This window comes from Limulus polyphemus, unplaced genomic scaffold (genome assembly GCF_000517525.1).
Source record: "Limulus polyphemus unplaced genomic scaffold, Limulus_polyphemus-2.1.2 Scaffold506, whole genome shotgun sequence".
NCBI lineage: Eukaryota > Metazoa > Arthropoda > Merostomata > Xiphosura > Limulidae > Limulus > Limulus polyphemus.
This window is the reverse complement of record NW_013666116.1, coordinates 324,652-344,406: the sequence shown is the minus strand read 5'-3', so window position 1 is coordinate 344,406 and position 19,755 is coordinate 324,652. Positions and strand designations below refer to the sequence as shown.

The window sequence follows — 19,755 nt, the reverse complement described above, 5'->3', positions numbered from 1 at the left end:
CGTTTCGACAAGGTTTTGTACATCATCTTTGTACCTGATGATGACAAAACCTTGCCGAAACGTTGTACATTTGCTGTTATGTTAAACTTATATTAAAATTTTTCTTCATTACCCATTCAAGCCATCTCCAGCCATTAATAGTTTTACCACATTTGATGTTATAACTTCTGTCTTGGGTGTCACAGCATTAATGTATTTTTTTAAATGTCCCATGGAAAAAATTTGTGAATATATTAAGAACATTTTGCAGTATGATTTCTGTTATTTTTATTGTTGTTTTAATTAGAGGAGCTATTTCTTCCCTACTGTACATGAATATTGTTTATGTGTTTTTTTTTACTATCAAGAAATAACTGTTGTTTGGATCATGCTGTTACTTCTTCATTACCCTTTTTTCTTTGTTAATAAATGTACATGTTTCTGTTCTACACTTCTGTTAACTGGTGTACAGGTATACAAATACACTTCATTTTCACTCAGTTTTCAGATACCAAGTGAAAGAGATTTTGGCAATTCACAACTTGACTGCTTTTGATTTTTTGTCATCTTTATACAACATATACACTTTTATATCAACACTTTTTCATTATCCCAAACACGTTTTAGTGTGTAAAGCTTTTTCTTTGGCATTTATCTTTTTGATATAGCCAACTGTATTATGAGTTATTGCGTTCTTTTGGTAACCTCATTGTGATCTTTCATATCATAGTTTGAGAAATGGTAACCTTTTCCATTTTTCATCTGAATTTATTGGATCTTCTACTCGGATGTCTTTTTGCTGTTATTCCACTGCATCATAACTTTAGACTGTTTTTCAGGATTATCCATTTAGGTTTCGTAATGTTTGCTTCATTTCATCTTTGTTTACATATTAACTGACATTTCCTGTATTATTCTTATTGAGAATTCAAGTATTGATTATGGTCCAGTTTCATAAAGAATATAATGCTTCTTTGTTTTGTCCTGGCATGGTCTAGTGGTTAGGGCACTTGACTCACAGTTTGCAGATTGTGGGTTTAAATTCCATTCCTGAACATGCTCACCCTTTCAGTTGTGCAGACATTATAATGTGACAGTCAATCCTACTTTTCTTTGGTAAGAGAATAATATTTTTGTTCTTGTTCTGTTTTATGCTACTTAAGTCATGCAGAATGCTTTGCTAATTTTTTCTTACTTAGAATGTCTGCAATCAGTGCAATTTCTAATGCCACCACTTGAACTTAAATAATGCATCTTTTTGCTTTATAAAAGATATTATTCCTCCAAGATAACATAAATTAGTGCTTTGAACCATAAGTATAATCGGATGTTTTCTCTGATGATTTACAGTTTACTAAAGTTCCACAATAGAGTCATGACCTTGACTGGCTCTCTGATGTGCATAATTGCTTTCAGAACTACTTTCTTTTTTCTTCCTGCTAAATTCAAACTATCTTCTTGTTTAATTCTAACTTCAATGCCATGGTCTTTTATTGAAATAGGTCAGCTATTAAGGAAAGGATCTGAAACATTTTAGTATCTAATTCTTGGTATGCAGAGTAAAGGTCATGTTTAAACTCAGAAAAAAAGTAAATGATCAGTAGAAATGTGAATTTATATAGTTATGCTGAGCAATATGTAGAGATTAGTTCCAGTTTAACGTTTGTAATTTTATAGATACATCTGTTTGGCTATTTAGAAATATGTGTATATTTAATCCTCTCTCAGTACACTACTAGTGAAATAAACAGACATTTTAGAAGCTGAGTGAATTAAAACAAGAACTAAAGTGCTTTAGTTTTTGATATATTGATTACATGGAAAGTAACAGTTATTTCATTCCATTATAAATACCTTTTTAGCTGTTTATGAATGGATTACAGTAAAAAATGAAGAAATGATATTTGTTTAAGGTTTTTTATGTTTCAGGCTTTCTTTTGGATTTTGTACCACTAGCAGACAAACATGCTTTTCAAAGCACACATTAATAAGTTATTATGTCTTGTTTAATCAATGCAAAATATAAGCAAATGAAATACTATTCCAAAATAATTACCTTAATATAAAATGACAAGTCACAATTTTTTATTTATAATATTTTTTACCTTGTACAGGCAATAGTCAACCAAGTTGAAGGACTGACATTAGATGTTGAAGTTATGGATGAAGATAAAACCTCCAGAGATGACTTTCTTGGAAGGTTAGATTATTTAATGTTTGAAATGGTTGAATGCTATATGAATTTAAGCCAGTATTTTACCATTAATAATTAGAGAATTGCCTTAATTTTGGTATTCTTAAACCTCTCTTTTAATGAAAGATTGACTAAAAGCAAGTACAGAAATGCTCCATGCTATTTCAAGACAAGGAAAAGAACTCACAGCTGTTGCTCAAGAATTACTAAACAAGTGTAAATTTAGAAATGAAAGATGATGGCAGTGTGAATTATCAACTCCTCCAAAAATTTATAGACTGAAGTATTCAAATTTCAGGATCTAGCCAATAGTAGATCATAAGAGTAAACTGCATCCATCCAAGCAACTTCTGTTATTTATCCTTTCAATGATTGGAATAGAAGGTATATTTCAGGAATAAGCTGGTGTCTTTCCTTGGGCAGATCAATTACAGGTCTCATATTTCCTAAAGCAACAGTTAGAACAGAATATTTGGCAGAAAAATGTAGATGACTATTAAGTTCAAGAAAGCCACGCACTTACATGGGAGGGGGGGGGCATAGAACCCTTTATTTTTGTGATGTAATAAAAGTATTGCCACTAATTTCATGTTCATGTGTATGTTCAGCATCTGCTCTCAACCAGTTGAATAATTACCTCAGGTGTACATAAACAAGAAAGATTGAGTGTTTCGCTTTAATACATAATCATTATGACACTGCTGTCAGTCAACATTGAAACTGCATGCAAGTTATTTATGGAAAAGCACACCAGAAGAATGGAACATGCTAACATGTTACTTCAGTAGTGCATACATGTATGTTTTTGATAGCCAATGATTGAAATAGCTAATATACTATTTTTATACAGAGTTGTTTAATTAAGTTAGTAATATAATTTAACAATTAACAACTACTCTGCTTGTAGATAGTACAGTACTTTACTATAATAAAAGATACATATTTATGGTAATTTAAGTCTAGATTCCCATGCAGTATTACAAAAGAATGATAGTTTGTTGAATTTTCATTAGATGTTTGTGGATTTTATGTGAATAGTCATGTAATTGTTTAAGTTATCTTTCATGCAAAATTGCTTTCAGACTTAACCTCATAGCACCTATTTCTTTACAAATTTTCTGGGGAGTATGCCCCAGACCTCCTGTAGCATTAGCATACTTTGCATGCTAATTGTGCTTCAAACATTCTGCATACAGGCCAGAAAACTATTTTAATTTATAATTATTAACACTGCAAGCAAAATTACCTATCAAGTGAGATTTTGACTGCTGCATACAAGTAGAGCAAAAGGTATTGGCAAAAGTATTCTGTGCTGTGATGACTTATCTTTGTTTCATGTTCTTTTTATTTTTAATGGGTTACAGGAACATTTGAACTACTCATCTTAGTTAGGGTAGAATGAGGATCATACTTTCTTCATCTCAAGTCCCAGTCAAGAGGGAACCTAACATTTGATTCCAGGAACTCACAGGGTAGCCTAATGCCATGGATCTGGGAATGTGTCATCCAGAATCTGAGGGAAGTCCATCGCATGCACTCAACCCCCACGATCGTGAAATCAGCCCAACCCCGGGTTGGTAACAACCTTGTCACCTAATGAGGGAAAACCCAGGACAGAAGCGGAAACAGGCCATGTAGACCTTCTGTGACCCACAACACAGAAGACAAGTCGAGAGTGGAAGATGAACAACCCAAAACCTGTGTGAGGACTTGTGTGATTGGTTCACTCAATCTCCAAAACCTCACTCACTGGGTACCAACATCCACCTAAGGGTAGGAGGAGGACACCCAATCAGAGTGGTGAACTGCATTTTGACTCCGGAATATAGTAACTCATCTGGAGGATCTTGTAACTCCCTCTACACCAGCAGAACACCACCACCCTACTCTGAACTGAATGGTTATAACCATCTTTGTGGAACCCATCCAGCGGGCTTTGAACTGGTAAGTGGAAAGGACTCCCGTACTCCACTGAAAGAAAGGGGGATAAGTGTGGTGGAGAGTCCGGAGGGACTGCAACACTCGAGATAGTGCAATGGGTGATCATGAAACCCTATTTTGAAAAGCAGACCACACCGATTTGTTCAATCTAGGCATGGCAGAGATGGGCAGCAATCACCTTCTGCTTTACCCATGCCATCCATGGGTGGTATGGTCTGGGACAGGCATATTATGACGCAATTATCACGAGGAATTTACACTAGTGATCGTGGAAAATATGTAAGAATCAACATGGCTTACAATGCGGATCTGATAACAAGATGTCTGCGAATGGTTATAGCCATCTAAGTAGAACCCATTCCAAGTACAGACAGAATACCTGGTCAGGCACCACTCGCCATAGAGCGGGATCCAAAGTGAAGCTGAAGCATGGGCCCCTGAAAGAAAAGAAAGCATTAGTGAGGACTTACCTCATGTCACAACTACATCGAAGTCTGTAGGATAGCCACAGGTTGCAGGTGATACACTGAGGAAGCAGAAACAGTGATGTGATGCAGGTAGTGAGCGATGAACGCTGTGTGGAGTCATCCATATGCCTTATTTTAGAATCTATTCCAATGGCTGACAAAGATGAGAGGCAAGGGAGAAAGTAATGTGATAGATTTGATGTGAGAAGACATGAAAAAGATCATGCTGGGAAGGAGAGACAAGGAGGAGTAGGCCAACTGGATTAAACATCGAACCCAATTGGTTAGGGTAACTGGAGAAAGATCACGGGAAGAGGAAGATTGCCAAGGAATAAAGAGGTTGGAAAAAGGATCCTGGGAAGGAAGTCATGCGAGCAATATAACAACAGAGAGCATGGACAGGACAGAGGAGTCTATCCAGATTAGGACGAGGGTAGAGATGAGATATAGAGAATAGGCAGATATAGGAAAAGGAGGACTGACCTTCTCGAGCCTCAGAGGTCTTGGGAAGGAAAGCACGATCTGGATAAAGGATAAGGTAGGAGGAGTGGTACAAGGTCCTGGTAACATTGAGAGTGAAAATATCTGACTTATGATGCCTGCAGGCTAGGAGGAGGAGGAAATATGCCTTCAAAAAAAGGTGAAACAGGGAACACATAAACAGAGATTCGAACGAAGGTAAAGTGAGGGCATAAAGGACCATGTTAATGTCTCAGTCCAGAAGCAACAGACACCTTGGTAGCCTACAGAGCCAGAAGGAGCAGATAAACATAGTAAGGACAGGGGAAGCAAAGACCCTGTATAAACGGGAAAAACTGAATGTATGGAATAACGCCGCCCAAAACCTCGAAATCGAGGAGACAGAAGAACCCCTCTCAAAGAGCCACTTGAGAAACTTAGAGATACAGGATACCATTGTGTGAGAAGCCCAGAAACCCTGAGTCAATGCCTAGGAGCAATAAATGCTCCATTTGCATTGATAGACAGCCAAAGAAGAAAGGCAAATGAAATGTGCTAAATGTGAAGCCACTCTGCAAGAGAAACAGGAACTCCTTGCCAAGGACCTGACAAAAGTTGGGTGTGAAGACGAAGGATGGACGGCACAGGATGGACCACCGGTGACTGGGTTTGATGGAGCAGGTCAGGGCAGAAGGGAAGAGGAAGGGGAGAGAACATCTGCAGTTGGAGTAACCAAGCAAACCATAGGTTGAATAGGCCAATAAGGAGCAATCAGAAGGACCATGCATGGAATGGCATGGATGAGGGAGACCACCCGATGAAGTAAATGGATGGGAGGCTAAATATAAAGGAACAGATGAGACCAATCCTGGTTGAAGGCATTGACATCCAAGGCTCTAAAATAGGGGACTGGGGACCAAAATTGAGGTAATTTGTGATTTAGGGCAGTGGAAAATGCATTAATATGGGGTATACCCAGATGCAGACAAAGCCACCGAAAAATGGCAGGATGCAGGGACCACTCCATAGAATAAACTTGATCTGGTTGGGAAAGATGATTGGCTATGAGATTGAAAGCACCGGGTAAATGACATGCCATCAAACAAATGTGATGTGTGTGAATCCAATAAAGAAGATCCATAGGACAAAAACATAGGGATCTGGACCTGGTGTCACCTTGGTGATTGATATCAGCCACCATGGTATGAATCATAACAAGCCACTGGCTGGCAAGAGAAAGAAATTGATCCAAAGCTTGACAAACAGCCAGGAGTTTGAGAACATTGATATGAAGTGAACAGATGTAAATCTGCCTGCAGAGGAGGAAGTGGAACCCCTGCCAACGTGTAGGCTCTGTTAAACCACCAATAGAGATCATATACAAAGGATGAGAGAAAGGATATAGAAGTATCCAAGAGATCCCGGGTGAGGTTCCTTTGATCATGAAGGACCCATTGAAGAAACTGCATATGGGCCCTGTCCAGGGGTGTGAGAGGGGTCATGGAGGACCACATCCCCAAAACCAATAGAACCTCGCGATCAGTAAGTGAGGGAATATACAGGGCTTTCCAAATGACCTGTTCCATAGAATGGAGCCAAAGAGGAGAAGGTTGGGCCCAACTGAGATGGGTATTGAAGAAAACACCCAAATGGATAAAGTATTGGGTCGGACAAAGGAAAAACTTCTCCAATTTGACCAACCAGCCCACCATCCCAGCTTTGGCCAGGAACTGATGAGTGTGACAGGCCATTTCCAATGGTCCATTCCATAGAATGGAGCCAAAGAGAAGGTTGGGTCTGACTGAGACGGGCATTGAAGAAAACACCCAAATGGATAAGGTATTGGGTAGGACAAAGGAAAAACTTCTCCAATTTGACCAACCAGTCCACTTCAAGGTAACTGAACAATGTAAAAAAGAACATCTGAACTTGACAGCTGCCAAACAAGAGTGATAGTTTGGTAGAAGCACATAGTACTGCTCTTCAATTGGTGGAGAGGTGAAACATGATGATTTGCATGAAAAACTTCCAACAGAGGGATCATGTGTTTCTGAAAAAGTTTGCATATAGAGAACAGCACAAAATGAGAAAAGCTAATCTTGTGAGTGGGGGGAGAGTACCTTATTGGAAAAACAAGTTAATTAAGACTGCAGTAACAGAAGATTCTAAGAATGTATGCATGGTGTGAATATGTCAAACTCAATCATGCAAAAAAAAATAAAGACCAGAAGATTTGTTTAAAGCAAAAACACTTTATCTTAATACCACCTTTTCTCAACTTGTGATTAGCTTTTCTGTACAATAGTAACAAGACTTAAAGCATATAGCAAACATAAGGCAATCACCAAGGTAAATGTACCTGTTTAAAGACAACCACCAAAAACTAAATTTACTTAGGATTATTTTCAGTCCTAAGTTCCATTAAAACTACTTAGAATGCCACATCACTAGACATTTCCCATTAACAAAGAACAGTGAACCAGAGTCTTCAACTTCTCTGTCTTTACACATGAACATCTTGCTAGGTATCCCACTGAGACTGTGTTTAGCAAATTGTCTAGCAAGTGGGCCAGGTGCCAGCCAGTCAGACAGGCTGATGGCTTCAAGTGTAAGGAAAAAATTCATTTCAAAATGTTCCTGTAATTGTCATTAAACACAGGCTTGTTTCTGGCTTGAAAAAGAGTGTTTGCTTGAAATGTCGCCAAGTTAATAATTTATTACCATAGTTTTTATATGTGATTTTTTTTCTAAAAGTCTAATATATTTTATTTTATCACCTTCATATTTTTCTACTTATATATATAGGAAGTCATACTCTAAGGCAGGTTTTCAGGGGAGTCATGAGCTGTCCTCAAGGTGTCTGAGAGGTGCACATATAACCTTTGTTATGAAATATGACGAATTGTTCCAAGAAACATCCTTTTATCCTTGTAAAGATAATGGGGGGTCACAACAACCAAAGCCAGAACGGGGGGGTTGTATAGCAAATCTCACTGAGAAATACTGCTCTAAGGGTAAGATTAAATAGTTGAAGGTAGGACACACCCTATTCACGTAAAAAATCTGAGTACATAAATCTGTACTAAAATTTCAAACAAATTTACCTGAATAAAGCCATTTATTCATGCAGTACATTACTTGGTTTTTAATTCTTTGCAGCTTTCAGAATTTAAACCATAACTTTTAAAGTATTAGAAGAACTAAGCATTATAATGTATATATAAATAGCATTTCAGAGAATATTTTGTCTCTCATTGTCCACTGGCCCAGTTCTGGTATTGAATGAAAGACCTCTTGGGCAATGACTGGTGAGAAACAAAAGATTGATTTTAAATGCTATTTTTACATGCCTCTGATTTTGGATCTGAAATTGACAAACAAAGAGAAGTGTGGAAAACAAAAAACATATACAGTTGATGTAATTTTAGGCATATTGGTTTCTAATGCTTTGTGAGCTTCTGGCATTTAAACCATAACTCTTAAAAACGTATATGGATTCTAATTTATGAAATGATTACATATTATACTTGGATGTCACAACCACAACTGCTGGAAAGCATTCTTGATTAAAAATGTATAGTTTTTTTATAACTGCCCGTAGGAATGGGGCCAATACTCAGCTACTGTATTCTCTGTTGATCCTTGAGTTAATACATATTGTAAGTTTTCTTATTCTATGTGTTAATAAAATATTACAGTAACTAGTTAACTGAGAAGTCATGTCATTGCAAACCAATGGTTAAGCATTCAAGCAAAATGTAATGTGAATCTGTGTTATTTCAACTTTTTTGACATCTTTACTTATTAGATTTATTTGGTATCAAGTATTTATGTTAGTGAAATTATTATAGGTAAAAGGAAACTAAGAAAAGCAATGTAAGCTATGGTAGCAAAAAAACGATTTTGTTTGTCTGTTGTGAAACCCAAAGCTTCACAATGGGCTATCTATGCTGTGACCATCATGGGTATTGAAACCCAGCTTTTAGCATTATAAGCCTTCAGACTTACCATTGAACCACTGGGAGGGTGTAAAAAAAAGAGTTAATGTTATTGATTAGGCATTTTATACTTTTCTGTTTTCATTTCAATATGAGATGGAATTTAGCCATTGGCACTTTTGAACCACAGTTCTTCAACATTTTTGGGTGTGTACATTCTTAAGTAATTAAGGTTAGCTGTAAACAGTTGTTTTTTAAGTTAGAAAAATATATTTAATTTTGAAAAATGACACTGCCAAAGCATAATACTTAATTATGTATATTAAGATGTAAGAGCAAAGTTTTCTCTTCTGCATTGTTTCTTATCGAGATTAGTTTTCTATCTCTGTTGCATTAGCTACTGTCTAAACAATTTGGTGTTATTCAATTCTATTCTCAAACTTTGTTTGAAGAACATTATGATGTAGTGGTCACTTGAGACCCAAATCAGTCACTTATGGAATCTCAGCATTAGCTCATCATTGAAACCCAGTTTTTAGCATTATAGGCCTTCAGGCTTACCATTGAGCCACTGTACATCTCAGTCACTTATGGAATCTCAGCATTAGCTATGCTAGTCTGAAAAACAGGCATTTTTTCTACTGTTCCTTTTTCTTACTTGAAAGTAGTATATTTGTTACCTGTGTTCCTAAGCTATTACTTTTTGTTCATGGGAAATTGAGAGCATGTCATTTTCTGTGCACAAGTAATATACAAAGCTTTTGGTTTTTGATATTTTTAGAAATATACATGTACAAACTGTCCCAAATTCATCTATGTGTGAGTGTATGTATATATATATATATATATATATATATTCTAGCCATTAAAGCAATTATACAAAACCAGAGTTGATGAAAATTAGCCAGTTGTGGTATTAAGCTGGTGTTTGTTTTCTACACTACTTTTATGGTTTGCTCATTTAATGAAAATGTTATTAGATATTGTTATAATAGTTTACACATGTAAAATATCTTAAAAGTATTTTCATTGCCTTAATTATGTTTTTCTTTTTAAGGACCTCCATAAAAATTTCATCTGTGACCATGGCTGGTAGAATTAACGCTGTAAGTATTTATAAATTTTTCCTTTGTTATGAAAGTAATGATTATTAAAATCTATGTGTGAGTAGATAACTTTTGTGTTTCAACCAAAACAGTTTCATATGATGTAACATTTTATATATCTGGATGTTATCTCCCTCTTGAGTATATTCATATTTAAAAGTGAATTTGGCTTTCCTGCTTTCCTCTATTTTCTTTTTTCTTTCCTTTGACTTTGGTTAGTGTATGTATGGATCTGTTTTTGAACTATCATTCTGGGTAATATTTGTATATAACAATTTATGTTATTATGACGTTATCCAAGATATACTTAAAATGTACATTTTATTACTCATGAGTGTATTTGATTTTTTTATTTCTGTCAGTAGGTATTTGAAGTCTAAATATTTTAACTGAATTGGAGAAAAAACATATAGGATTTTCTCGTTTGGGATGTAACAGGCTCAGTAATCACATGACCTGTGCTTTTAAGTTTTCTTATATTTGGCACACTTATGACAAGCATTTAGCCTTCATCTGACCTGAGACATAGTTATATTTATCAGAGAGCATATATATATGTTCCTGTAGATGTTCTGAAAATAAAAAAGTTTATTTAAACAGATTTAGTGCAAAGAAACTCTGTATATGCTCTTTACATGATACAAGACAAGCCAGTAAAGATCTTTCAGTGACGTAGGGTGTTTTATGTTTTTGTCATCATATTCCAGCAATTATTCATGATGTTTTATATTTAAGATTAAAATGAGTAAAAACTAAATACATTTATTTTTCTAGTGGTACCCTCTTGAAGAAGCTAAATCTGGATGGATACATCTAGAGATTGCTTGGCTGACCCTTACTGATAACATTAACCATCTTGAGACAGTAAGTTTAAAGCAAAGTGATCAGACATTTCATCAATAGTTTATATAGAAATTAACCAAAATATATACATACATCTCTTCAAAATATATTCTTAAATTTTTCATTAGAACACTTTTGAATTGATATAATACCTGATATGTATGATCCATGCAGCAGCAACCTGAGAAATAAAAATTTAAATGTTCAAAATGCAGGTAAAACGGAATGACAGGAGATCAATATCTCACAACCCAGTAGAATTTTATTCGTGTAAACTAATGTACACTACAGTACAAACATTTGTAAAAAGGACACACTTTTGCAAAAAACATTAAAATATACACACTTATAATGAAATAGCAATAACGACTAGATTATGTAAATGAACATGTAGAAATTCATCTTAATCTAATTTGACTAAAACACTACATACAGCCATTTTGGTCTAATGAGAGCATTACATATTTATAGTATTCTATCAGTCAGTATACCAGGAATATGTTACCATAATTCTATTACATAATGTGTTGTCATAGGTTCCACACATCTAAATGAGTTCAATAGATAGTAAGTCTAATGACTGCAGTGGATGAATCATACTGTGGAAAACTGTCTGCATCAGATCAAATCTTGGTCAATATGTCTAACACTAGAGGGCTCAACAGTTTTTGTAGATAACTTTAGTAATTCTCTTTTCATATTCTGTAAATGTACGTCCCATGGTCTGTTGTATCAAAACAGCATAAAACAGTAGTATTTCTACTTCCATTGTAAAAAGTTTACAGTATATTCTCTTTGTAATTTGTAAGGTTTTAAGCTACATTTTGGATACTTTTATGAATCTAATGTTTAAATAATTAGATAAATTGTGATTTCATTTGTATGATCCTATTACATAAATTATGATTGTCATTGTGTTTATTTTCATACTGTCTGCCTCCAAACCTTTTAACAGTGATGTATGTATAGACTTCCAATTTCTTTTTAAATCATTGTTCTATTATATATTTTTCAGGTATCAAACTTTTTTATCTTGATGCACTTTTAGCCATGTATCCATGTATATATACATATATTTTCAGATTATGCACCAAAGAAAATCTGATTTCTCATCTTCATTGTTGATGTTATTCATAGATTCAGCAAAAAACTTGCCTGTAAGTATCTCAGTTAACTATCGTGTATTATTTTATTTTAAGGACCTTGGTACGATGGTTCTTACAGTTGATGTGCCAATTAAATATTATTATATATAGATTTTCTTACACTATAAGACTTAAGATTAATAATATTGTCTTGACTTTAATGTTATAAAAGTTACTCAGCAGTTGTAATGTTAACAATTAGCTTCTTAAAATAACAAGTGATTTTCCCTTTCATAGTCTGCTATTTTTAGTATCAAACATGCCTCAGGCAGTTACAACATGTAAGGTTTTTTCCAGTCTTGTTTTCTGAATCATCCTTACAGACTCGTGTGAGATAAGTTGTTTTCAGATCATTTTAAAAGAAAACAAGGCCTTTTACAACACATTTTTATACTAAGAAATTGCAATTATTTCAACATTTTATTTTAAACTTCCACTGAATTTTCAGTTGTTTTGTTATTACCAATTTAAAAAAATAACTCTTTTAGTCTTTTCCCACATACACTCTCAAAAGCATACATGTACACATATTGCAAATGGTTTTTCATTACAGTGCAGAGATCGTAGGAAGTTTGGTTGATTTATAATTTATACAATTTTATTTTACTTATTTGTTTGAACTTAGTCATTCCCACACCAAAGGGGTGTCAATGATTTTGTTTATTGAGGATACAAATTAGTGCAACTGAGTTCATTTGATCAAATTTTGTGTATGCATGCAATTTTCCAAACTAATGAAAGTTTGGTATTACTGTATGGCAGTATAATCTAACATCTAATGTGGATAAAATTCTGTAGAGTTTGATTAAAGAAGCTTTTCAAAATTGTTTGGCCCAGTATGGCCAGGAGGTTAGGGCACTCGACTCGCAATCTGAGGGTTACGGGTTCAAATCCCCATCCCACCAAACATGCTTGCCCTTTCAGCCATGGCAGCATTATAATGTGATGATCAATTGGTAAAGACTAGCTCAAGAGTTGGAGGTGGGTGGTGATGACTAGTTGCCATCCTTCTAGTCTTTCACTGCTAAATTAAGGATGGCTAGTGCAGATGGCCCTCGTGTAGCTTTGCATGAAATTCAAAACAAACAGACAAAATCATTTAGTAAAATATAATAAAAATGAAAGCTAATATTGATTCACTAAAGGGAAATTTTGTCTTACTAATATGGATATTACTTGTTATCTGGACAATGGAAAGGGTGTGAGTTTAGATTTAAGAACAGTTTTGATAAGGTGCTTTTCAGAAGATTAGCTAAGAAAATATTATTGGTAGGGATTGAGAAAAAACTAACTTGGACTGCAGAGTGATAGAGTGAAAAAGGTTATTATTAACAGAATTCAGTCAGTCTTGTTACTAAAAGGTAATTGTCTCTGGTTTATTTTTTGCTATATGTTTCAGACAGTAGGGTGAGAGAACACAAGTTCAAGATTTGGGAAAGACAGACTAGGCTCCAGTTAAGACGGTTTTATTTTTTTAATGATGTGGTTTGTTTATGAATACGTTTTTGTCAGCAGTGGTGGAAGCAACCAATTTGCAATAGTTTATGAGGAGAATCAATACATTCTTGAACAATAAAGGGTGGGTTTAAATTTTTACTTTATCTCAAGGGTAGGTGTGAAAAGACAATCTTGAAGGACCAAATGGTTTGTTGTTGTCCATGTTATTTTAAACATTTAGCAATACAGATATGCTAAAAATATTAAATGTAAAAACTTTATATATTGTAAATACAATTTATATAGCTAGGTTGGATTTCTTAGTTTGAGATTATCTTTTAAGACTAGGCCTTTAGTCAATAGATAGTGTAATATTGTTGTTACTACAGGGCTAGATATATTTCTGTCATTTGTTATAAATACATGCAGATACAGAGAGCAAGTAAGTAAGTTAGTGAAAGCGAAGTTAGACTGCATATCAGTTTAGCCATAATGGGTGATTTCTAAAGTGAAAGTATTGCATCTGGTACTGTAACAACAGAGATAGAGAAGAATAAGTTGTCTTGTCAAAGGGGTGTTCTAAAGTAATTGAACCTGCCTGTGTGGACTTTGATGAAAAGGAGACAATTAGTTAAAGTTCTGGATACAACTGTAATAACCAATAGTGTAACAATTTTTTCTACACCTACTATAAAACCTGACAGATAGCATCAATAGTTAGCACCTCATTGTGTGAACATTCATCAGTTACCACCAATAAACATATTTTGTGCTGATTGCTGCTAACTTCTAAAGGAAATTGAATTCAATGGAAATAGTTTTCAGTACAGTCATTAGATGGCACCAGCATTCAATCAGTGAATAGTATATAGCTGGAAACTTCTTGAACATCTCTGTGGCTGAGCAGAGGCCTGTAGTAATGGTTTGGTAACTTCCAGAATTTATTTGTGCAGATGACAGTTTACACATAAAAAAGGCATCTGCAGTCAGTACTGCAATTAATGACTTTAGTAATTTAAATGACTGTGAAACATAATACAAATTTTTAAGTTAGAATGGTTTAGAATAAAAGTAGTATTAGGAAGTGTTTCTTACATAATAAATCAACCAAATAAAAATCTGAGGTGATTAATGTTCTGTGAAAATTTTTGTCCTCAGTGCTACCACACTGAATAACCAATAGTCAGTATTAAGAAATGCCCTAATGAAGTTAAAATATTTTTCAGCACAAAAACTAGCAATTGTTTGCATGTTAATAAGCAAGAAATTAGCAGAAAGTTTACTTATATATGAGAGCCAGAAAGTGTTAGTGAAAATGAAGGTGAAATAGTCAATTTCATTGTGTCCTAAGCACCTGATAAACAACGTTTTTGAGCATAATAACATATCAGGGTGTCACATACTGTCTCAGCATTGCCAATTCCATGACATGCTAGCTCCAATGTAGAAATATTGATTAACTATGGTAATACAGCAGCAAAATCATACTTTGGAGCTACAAGCAAGAGCAGGATGTGCCATAGGAACACCACTAAGCATGACAAAAAGTCCATATTGGTTAGTTGCTTTGCAGTGCGTATGTGCAGCTCTACAGTTTCCAGTCCAATATCAACTTTCACCTTCTGGCCCTGACAAATATAAATTTCAAAAAAAGTTGCTTATGAAATAGTTATCTCTCCAGGCTGAGCAATGTCTGAAGGAGTCAAGAACATCCTGGATGGGATGATTAAACTTTTTGAGTCTTTTACTAAGTGAATTACAATACCTGAATAAATACCCAAAGATTGAGTTCTGATCCACATGTTTTCATTAACTTGAAGAAGCATTTGACAGCTAAGTTGTCTACTTCTCCAGTTTCTAACTCTGAAAAGAAGCAAATTCTTTACACTAAAGAAATCTAAGAAGTTCACATTTTATTAATTTCACTTACCTATAAAAAATTTTATGCATCTTGCACACATGAGAAAGTTTCCTTCCACTGGAAGAGAATGTTAGTAGAATATTTCATTTATAAAAATCACAGGAACCATGCTTGATATTGATGAGAAAGAAGTATTGTTGTGCTTAACTTGGTACAATAGCCAGGAATGTCATTGGACTAAACCATCTGTGGAAAAAAAGATGGAAGTGATGACTCTGAGTCAGAAAAATTGCCCCTACTTATTTGTGGGTCATCTCCACAAAGCAAAGTAAAATTTTTTTCACTTAAATTGTGCTATAGACTTCAGAAATAGCTGGTATACTAATACTTATAGCACACAAACTAAATATATTTTGGCCAGAGGAATTTTTATCAGACATGTCCCACTTCATGTTATGAACCAAGAATAATTGAATTTAAATTTGATCTCTTAAAGACAGTCTTCAGCCTGTAAAGAAAACGACAAAAAAACGATCATAGTAGGATTGATAAAGTCTTTTAAAGAGGTATTATAAACTGCATTTAGTTTTTATTTTCTGAAAAGTATAGGAGTGAGAATAAAAACAACAAATAACTATTCAGCAAATAAAAATTAACTCACTGTGTAATAGAAAAATAGATTATTTATTATAACCCCCACCTGTTTAATTCACTTGTATCCAACTAATAATATATTTTGCACTTGACATTTCCTTTTTTTTTTCTCTTTGCTACTACAGGTGGAAAGCTCAACTCTAAAAGTTATATCTGTCTTCTACTTCTAGCAGAACATATTGAATGAGGTTCTTCTGAAAAAAAAAACCCTTTTAAAAAGGAATTATATTGTTTGAATATAATTACACTTTAAAAAGACTTCATTCATTTGTCATAAATAAAACGTGTTTTATAAAGGAAAGCAGATACTTGTGGTTTTATAGTACTCTTAAAAACATTCAAAAGATTGCTATGTATATAGTTAGGCTAAAAAGTCGAGAAAATGGAAACTAATATATAGTTTCAGAAAGCATCTGTATTCTTTAAAATCCACAGGTATGAGTTGTAAAGTGTGGCACAAGAGATAGTTCAAGCATTTTTACAGAGAGCTAAAACAGTAATTTTTGTTCACATGAAATAATGGTAACTTCTTCATGCAAATACCTTGCATAAATTATTATTGTATATATTAAATTGCAATGTTAGTTGAGTGAAATGTTCAGGCATATGAGTATAAAACAAAAAATACAAAGATGGTGTTTGATATTGTTCTAATATCCTCTTTTCATTTTATCTGTTAAAGGATGCCAGTCAGGCCACAGGTGAACCAAACCCCCAGCTGAAACTGAAAATAGCTAAATATGTAAGATATACTTCTGTTAGACCAAAAACCAATAACCCAGTATGGGAGGAGAACTTTTCATTCCTCTTAAAGAACCCACATTCACATAAGCTTAGATTAGAGGTATGTGAGTTTTTATTAATATATAAATTGAGAATAGGGTATGATTAAGCTAGAAATATATTTGTGGTTCTGCATATGTGTAAGTCATTCTTAAATCGTATGTTTATATGCATAAAGCAAATGATAGTTACTTTGGGACATTTTACTGTTTTCCTGAATTTTTATAGGAGGAATGCAAATGATTGGAAGTTTTCTTGTGTAACAAAATTATACAGAGAGTTTATTATGTCATATTAAAATAATTTTAAATGTGCAAATCAGCAAGTGATGCTACAACCACAGCTGATTTAATTTCACAGTGGAACAGAATGTATCACAACTACACTTGAAATTGTTTTGCATTTTATAGCTAGTGTGATGTCACCTGACACTTATCACTTTTGGGAAGCATATATCACAGCCTTTTCCAATGCAAAATATTCTTACAATCAGACCATAAGCATGATTAAGTATTTCAGAGATGGGAATATCCCTTGTATTTAATGGCATTGATAAAAAAAAGGAATATGGATCAACTTGGGGTAGCATGGCCATCCAGAAAGAGACCCACAATAAGTCATAACTCAGATGTGTTAAACAAAGTGCAGCATCATGTAACAGGTGAGAATCCATAAATGCAAAGTTTAGAGAAAAAAGCCATCCATGTGTCCCAGGCAACAATATGCAATATAATTAAGAAGAATCTCCATTTGGAAAAGCAACACAAGTTGTTTCCATGATATATTCAGAAAAGGAGGACCAACTGTAGAAAACTGTATGAATGGTTTTTAGTGTAAAAAAATAGCAGTATGTGGTGACACTGAACAAAGCATATGCATCATTGATAACTGTAGTCTCATGTCATTTTCCTTCCAGTTAATGGGTGAAAAAATTTTCAAAGGTGGTACTGCATGTTGTGAAACTTTTTTGAAAGGATCTGCTGTCAGTACTGTATACCATGCCAGTGGCATGACAGGGATCAGGAGAATAGATAAAAAAGTCAAGGTGAACTTTGCTTACTATCAGACCAAAGTTCTGGACCCTTTGTACCACACAGAAATACTGGCTTTGTAAGGAAACAAACCAAGGACATGCATGGGCTCACCAATATCAGTCTTTCAGTCATATGTCTCTTTCAACTGTTACATACGTTAAAACGTTGAAGAATGAAAATAGCATTCATGCTATTCCGTATGAAGATATATAAGTGAAGTCGCAGGATGAAGCTTTTATGGATTTCCATGCAATAGGACTGCTCAAATGTGTGCTGGAAAACCATCACCCTCATACACTAGTTGTATTATTGAAAATATACAGGAAAGAATGGTGTGCTTTTAACATGATTTGAATGGAAACTACACTGCATGGCTGTCAGAAAGAGCATGACCATATATGGTGAGAATCCGTAATTGTTTTATTATAAAGTACTCAACCTTCTGTATCTTCTGTATTACTTTTTTGTTTTACTTTATGACTACATGCTTGTAAAAAAGAAAAACGTAGACTTTTTGTATGACTTTTTAGTTGGCATTTTAAAGGTCTATATTATAAATTCAAAAAATTTAAAAAACTTCCTAAATATTTTGAAATAGCTAAAATCCATGTTTCAATACTTGTGGTGGGCAGAGCACAAATAGCCCATTGTGTAACTTTGTGTTTACCTACAAAAAAACGAGCAAACAAATTTTTAAATAAGTTGAGGTCTTTAAACATCTTTTCAATGTCTGTAACAAATCTGGAGAAGTTATCTTTTAGTTTTCTTGGGATGATATATAGTATGTTACTGGACTGATTAGATATAAAATACATTCTGTCTATTATTAAAAAGTTTTCCTTTTCTTCTACACTTGAATAAGAGAGCTATGGTCTGTTTTTATAATTATAAAATTCAAAAAAAGGAAGCTGCTCTTCACATTCTTCATCTATAAAGTGTTCAGAGGTTCATTAAGATGATGTGGTTCTTGTTTAGCATAAGACAAAATCACAAAGGTGTTATTGAAACATTGATGTCAGGCATTCACTTTTAAAAATTGCTGTTTTAATAGTGTAGTTTTTAAACGCTTCCACACCAAATTGACACGTAGTGAGAAAAAAGTTGAGAGCCCAGTGACATTCTTAAAATTATATTATAAAGGGTGATGCAAATATCATGCACTACCATGATATAAGTCCTGCCCTTACTAACATTTTTCTAAGTCCTCTTTATTTTTTCATGAACTGTCTCTCTCTTTTTTATATTTTGTGCAAGAAGTAAGTGTAAGTCGAAGAAGGGTGCTCTAGTAGGTTTGAGAAGCAATATAACTTCCATCTTTAGAAGATGCACGTACCCAAGTTGAAGTTGACAGTAGATGAAGCTTTTTGTAAAGGAACATGGCATAGGAGGAACTGACTGATACTGCTCTCAAGAAAACCCACACTGGGTTGCAGGAATCCAGGACCAGAGAAGAGATACAGTGATGGTTTGGAGTGGTTTAATTGTTGGACCATTTTATCATTTACAGAAAACTATCTGTAGAAGGCCATTCTGCTTTTTTTTTTTTTTTACTACAAATACCTTGACCCAGCAATTATAGATTTGCAAAACATGCCAGAAGACATATAGTTTAACAGGATAGTGTGCACATGCTTTCACACCACAAACTGAGTGTAGAAAATGCCTGGATATAGCATTTTTGTGGTATCATGGGTTAGTGGCATGGTATAGATGTTTTACTAATATTATATTTTTCATTTCTAAGAAGACCAAGTGGATAGGGTGCTTGACTCGCAATCTGAGGGTCGCAGGTTCAAATCCCCATCCCACCAAATATGCTCGCCCTTTCAGCCGTGGGGGCATTGTGATATGACAGTCAATCCCACTATTCATCGGTAAAAGAGTAGCCCAAGAGTTGGTGGTGGGTGGTGATGA

At 34.4% G+C, this 19,755-nt stretch overlaps 1 protein-coding gene across 10 annotated transcripts in view; it reads left to right on the top strand.

The window, feature by feature from the left end:
• The window catches only part of LOC106458730 (extended synaptotagmin-2-like), a 70,563-nt gene that overhangs the window by 37,025 nt on the left and 13,783 nt on the right, over positions 1–19,755 (top strand). For 9 of the 10 annotated variants that reach the window (XM_022385032.1, XM_022385035.1, XM_022385037.1 and 6 more), the window contains 5 exons: positions 2,094–2,179; positions 10,036–10,084; positions 10,859–10,948; positions 12,010–12,084; positions 16,707–16,868. In XM_022385032.1, the coding sequence (XP_022240740.1) occupies positions 2,094–2,179; positions 10,036–10,084; positions 10,859–10,948; positions 12,010–12,084; positions 16,707–16,868 (462 nt within the window). The remainder of the gene's footprint in view (positions 1–2,093; positions 2,180–10,035; positions 10,085–10,858; positions 10,949–12,009; positions 12,085–16,706; positions 16,869–19,755) is intronic. The other variant, XM_022385030.1, reaches the window with a different exon arrangement.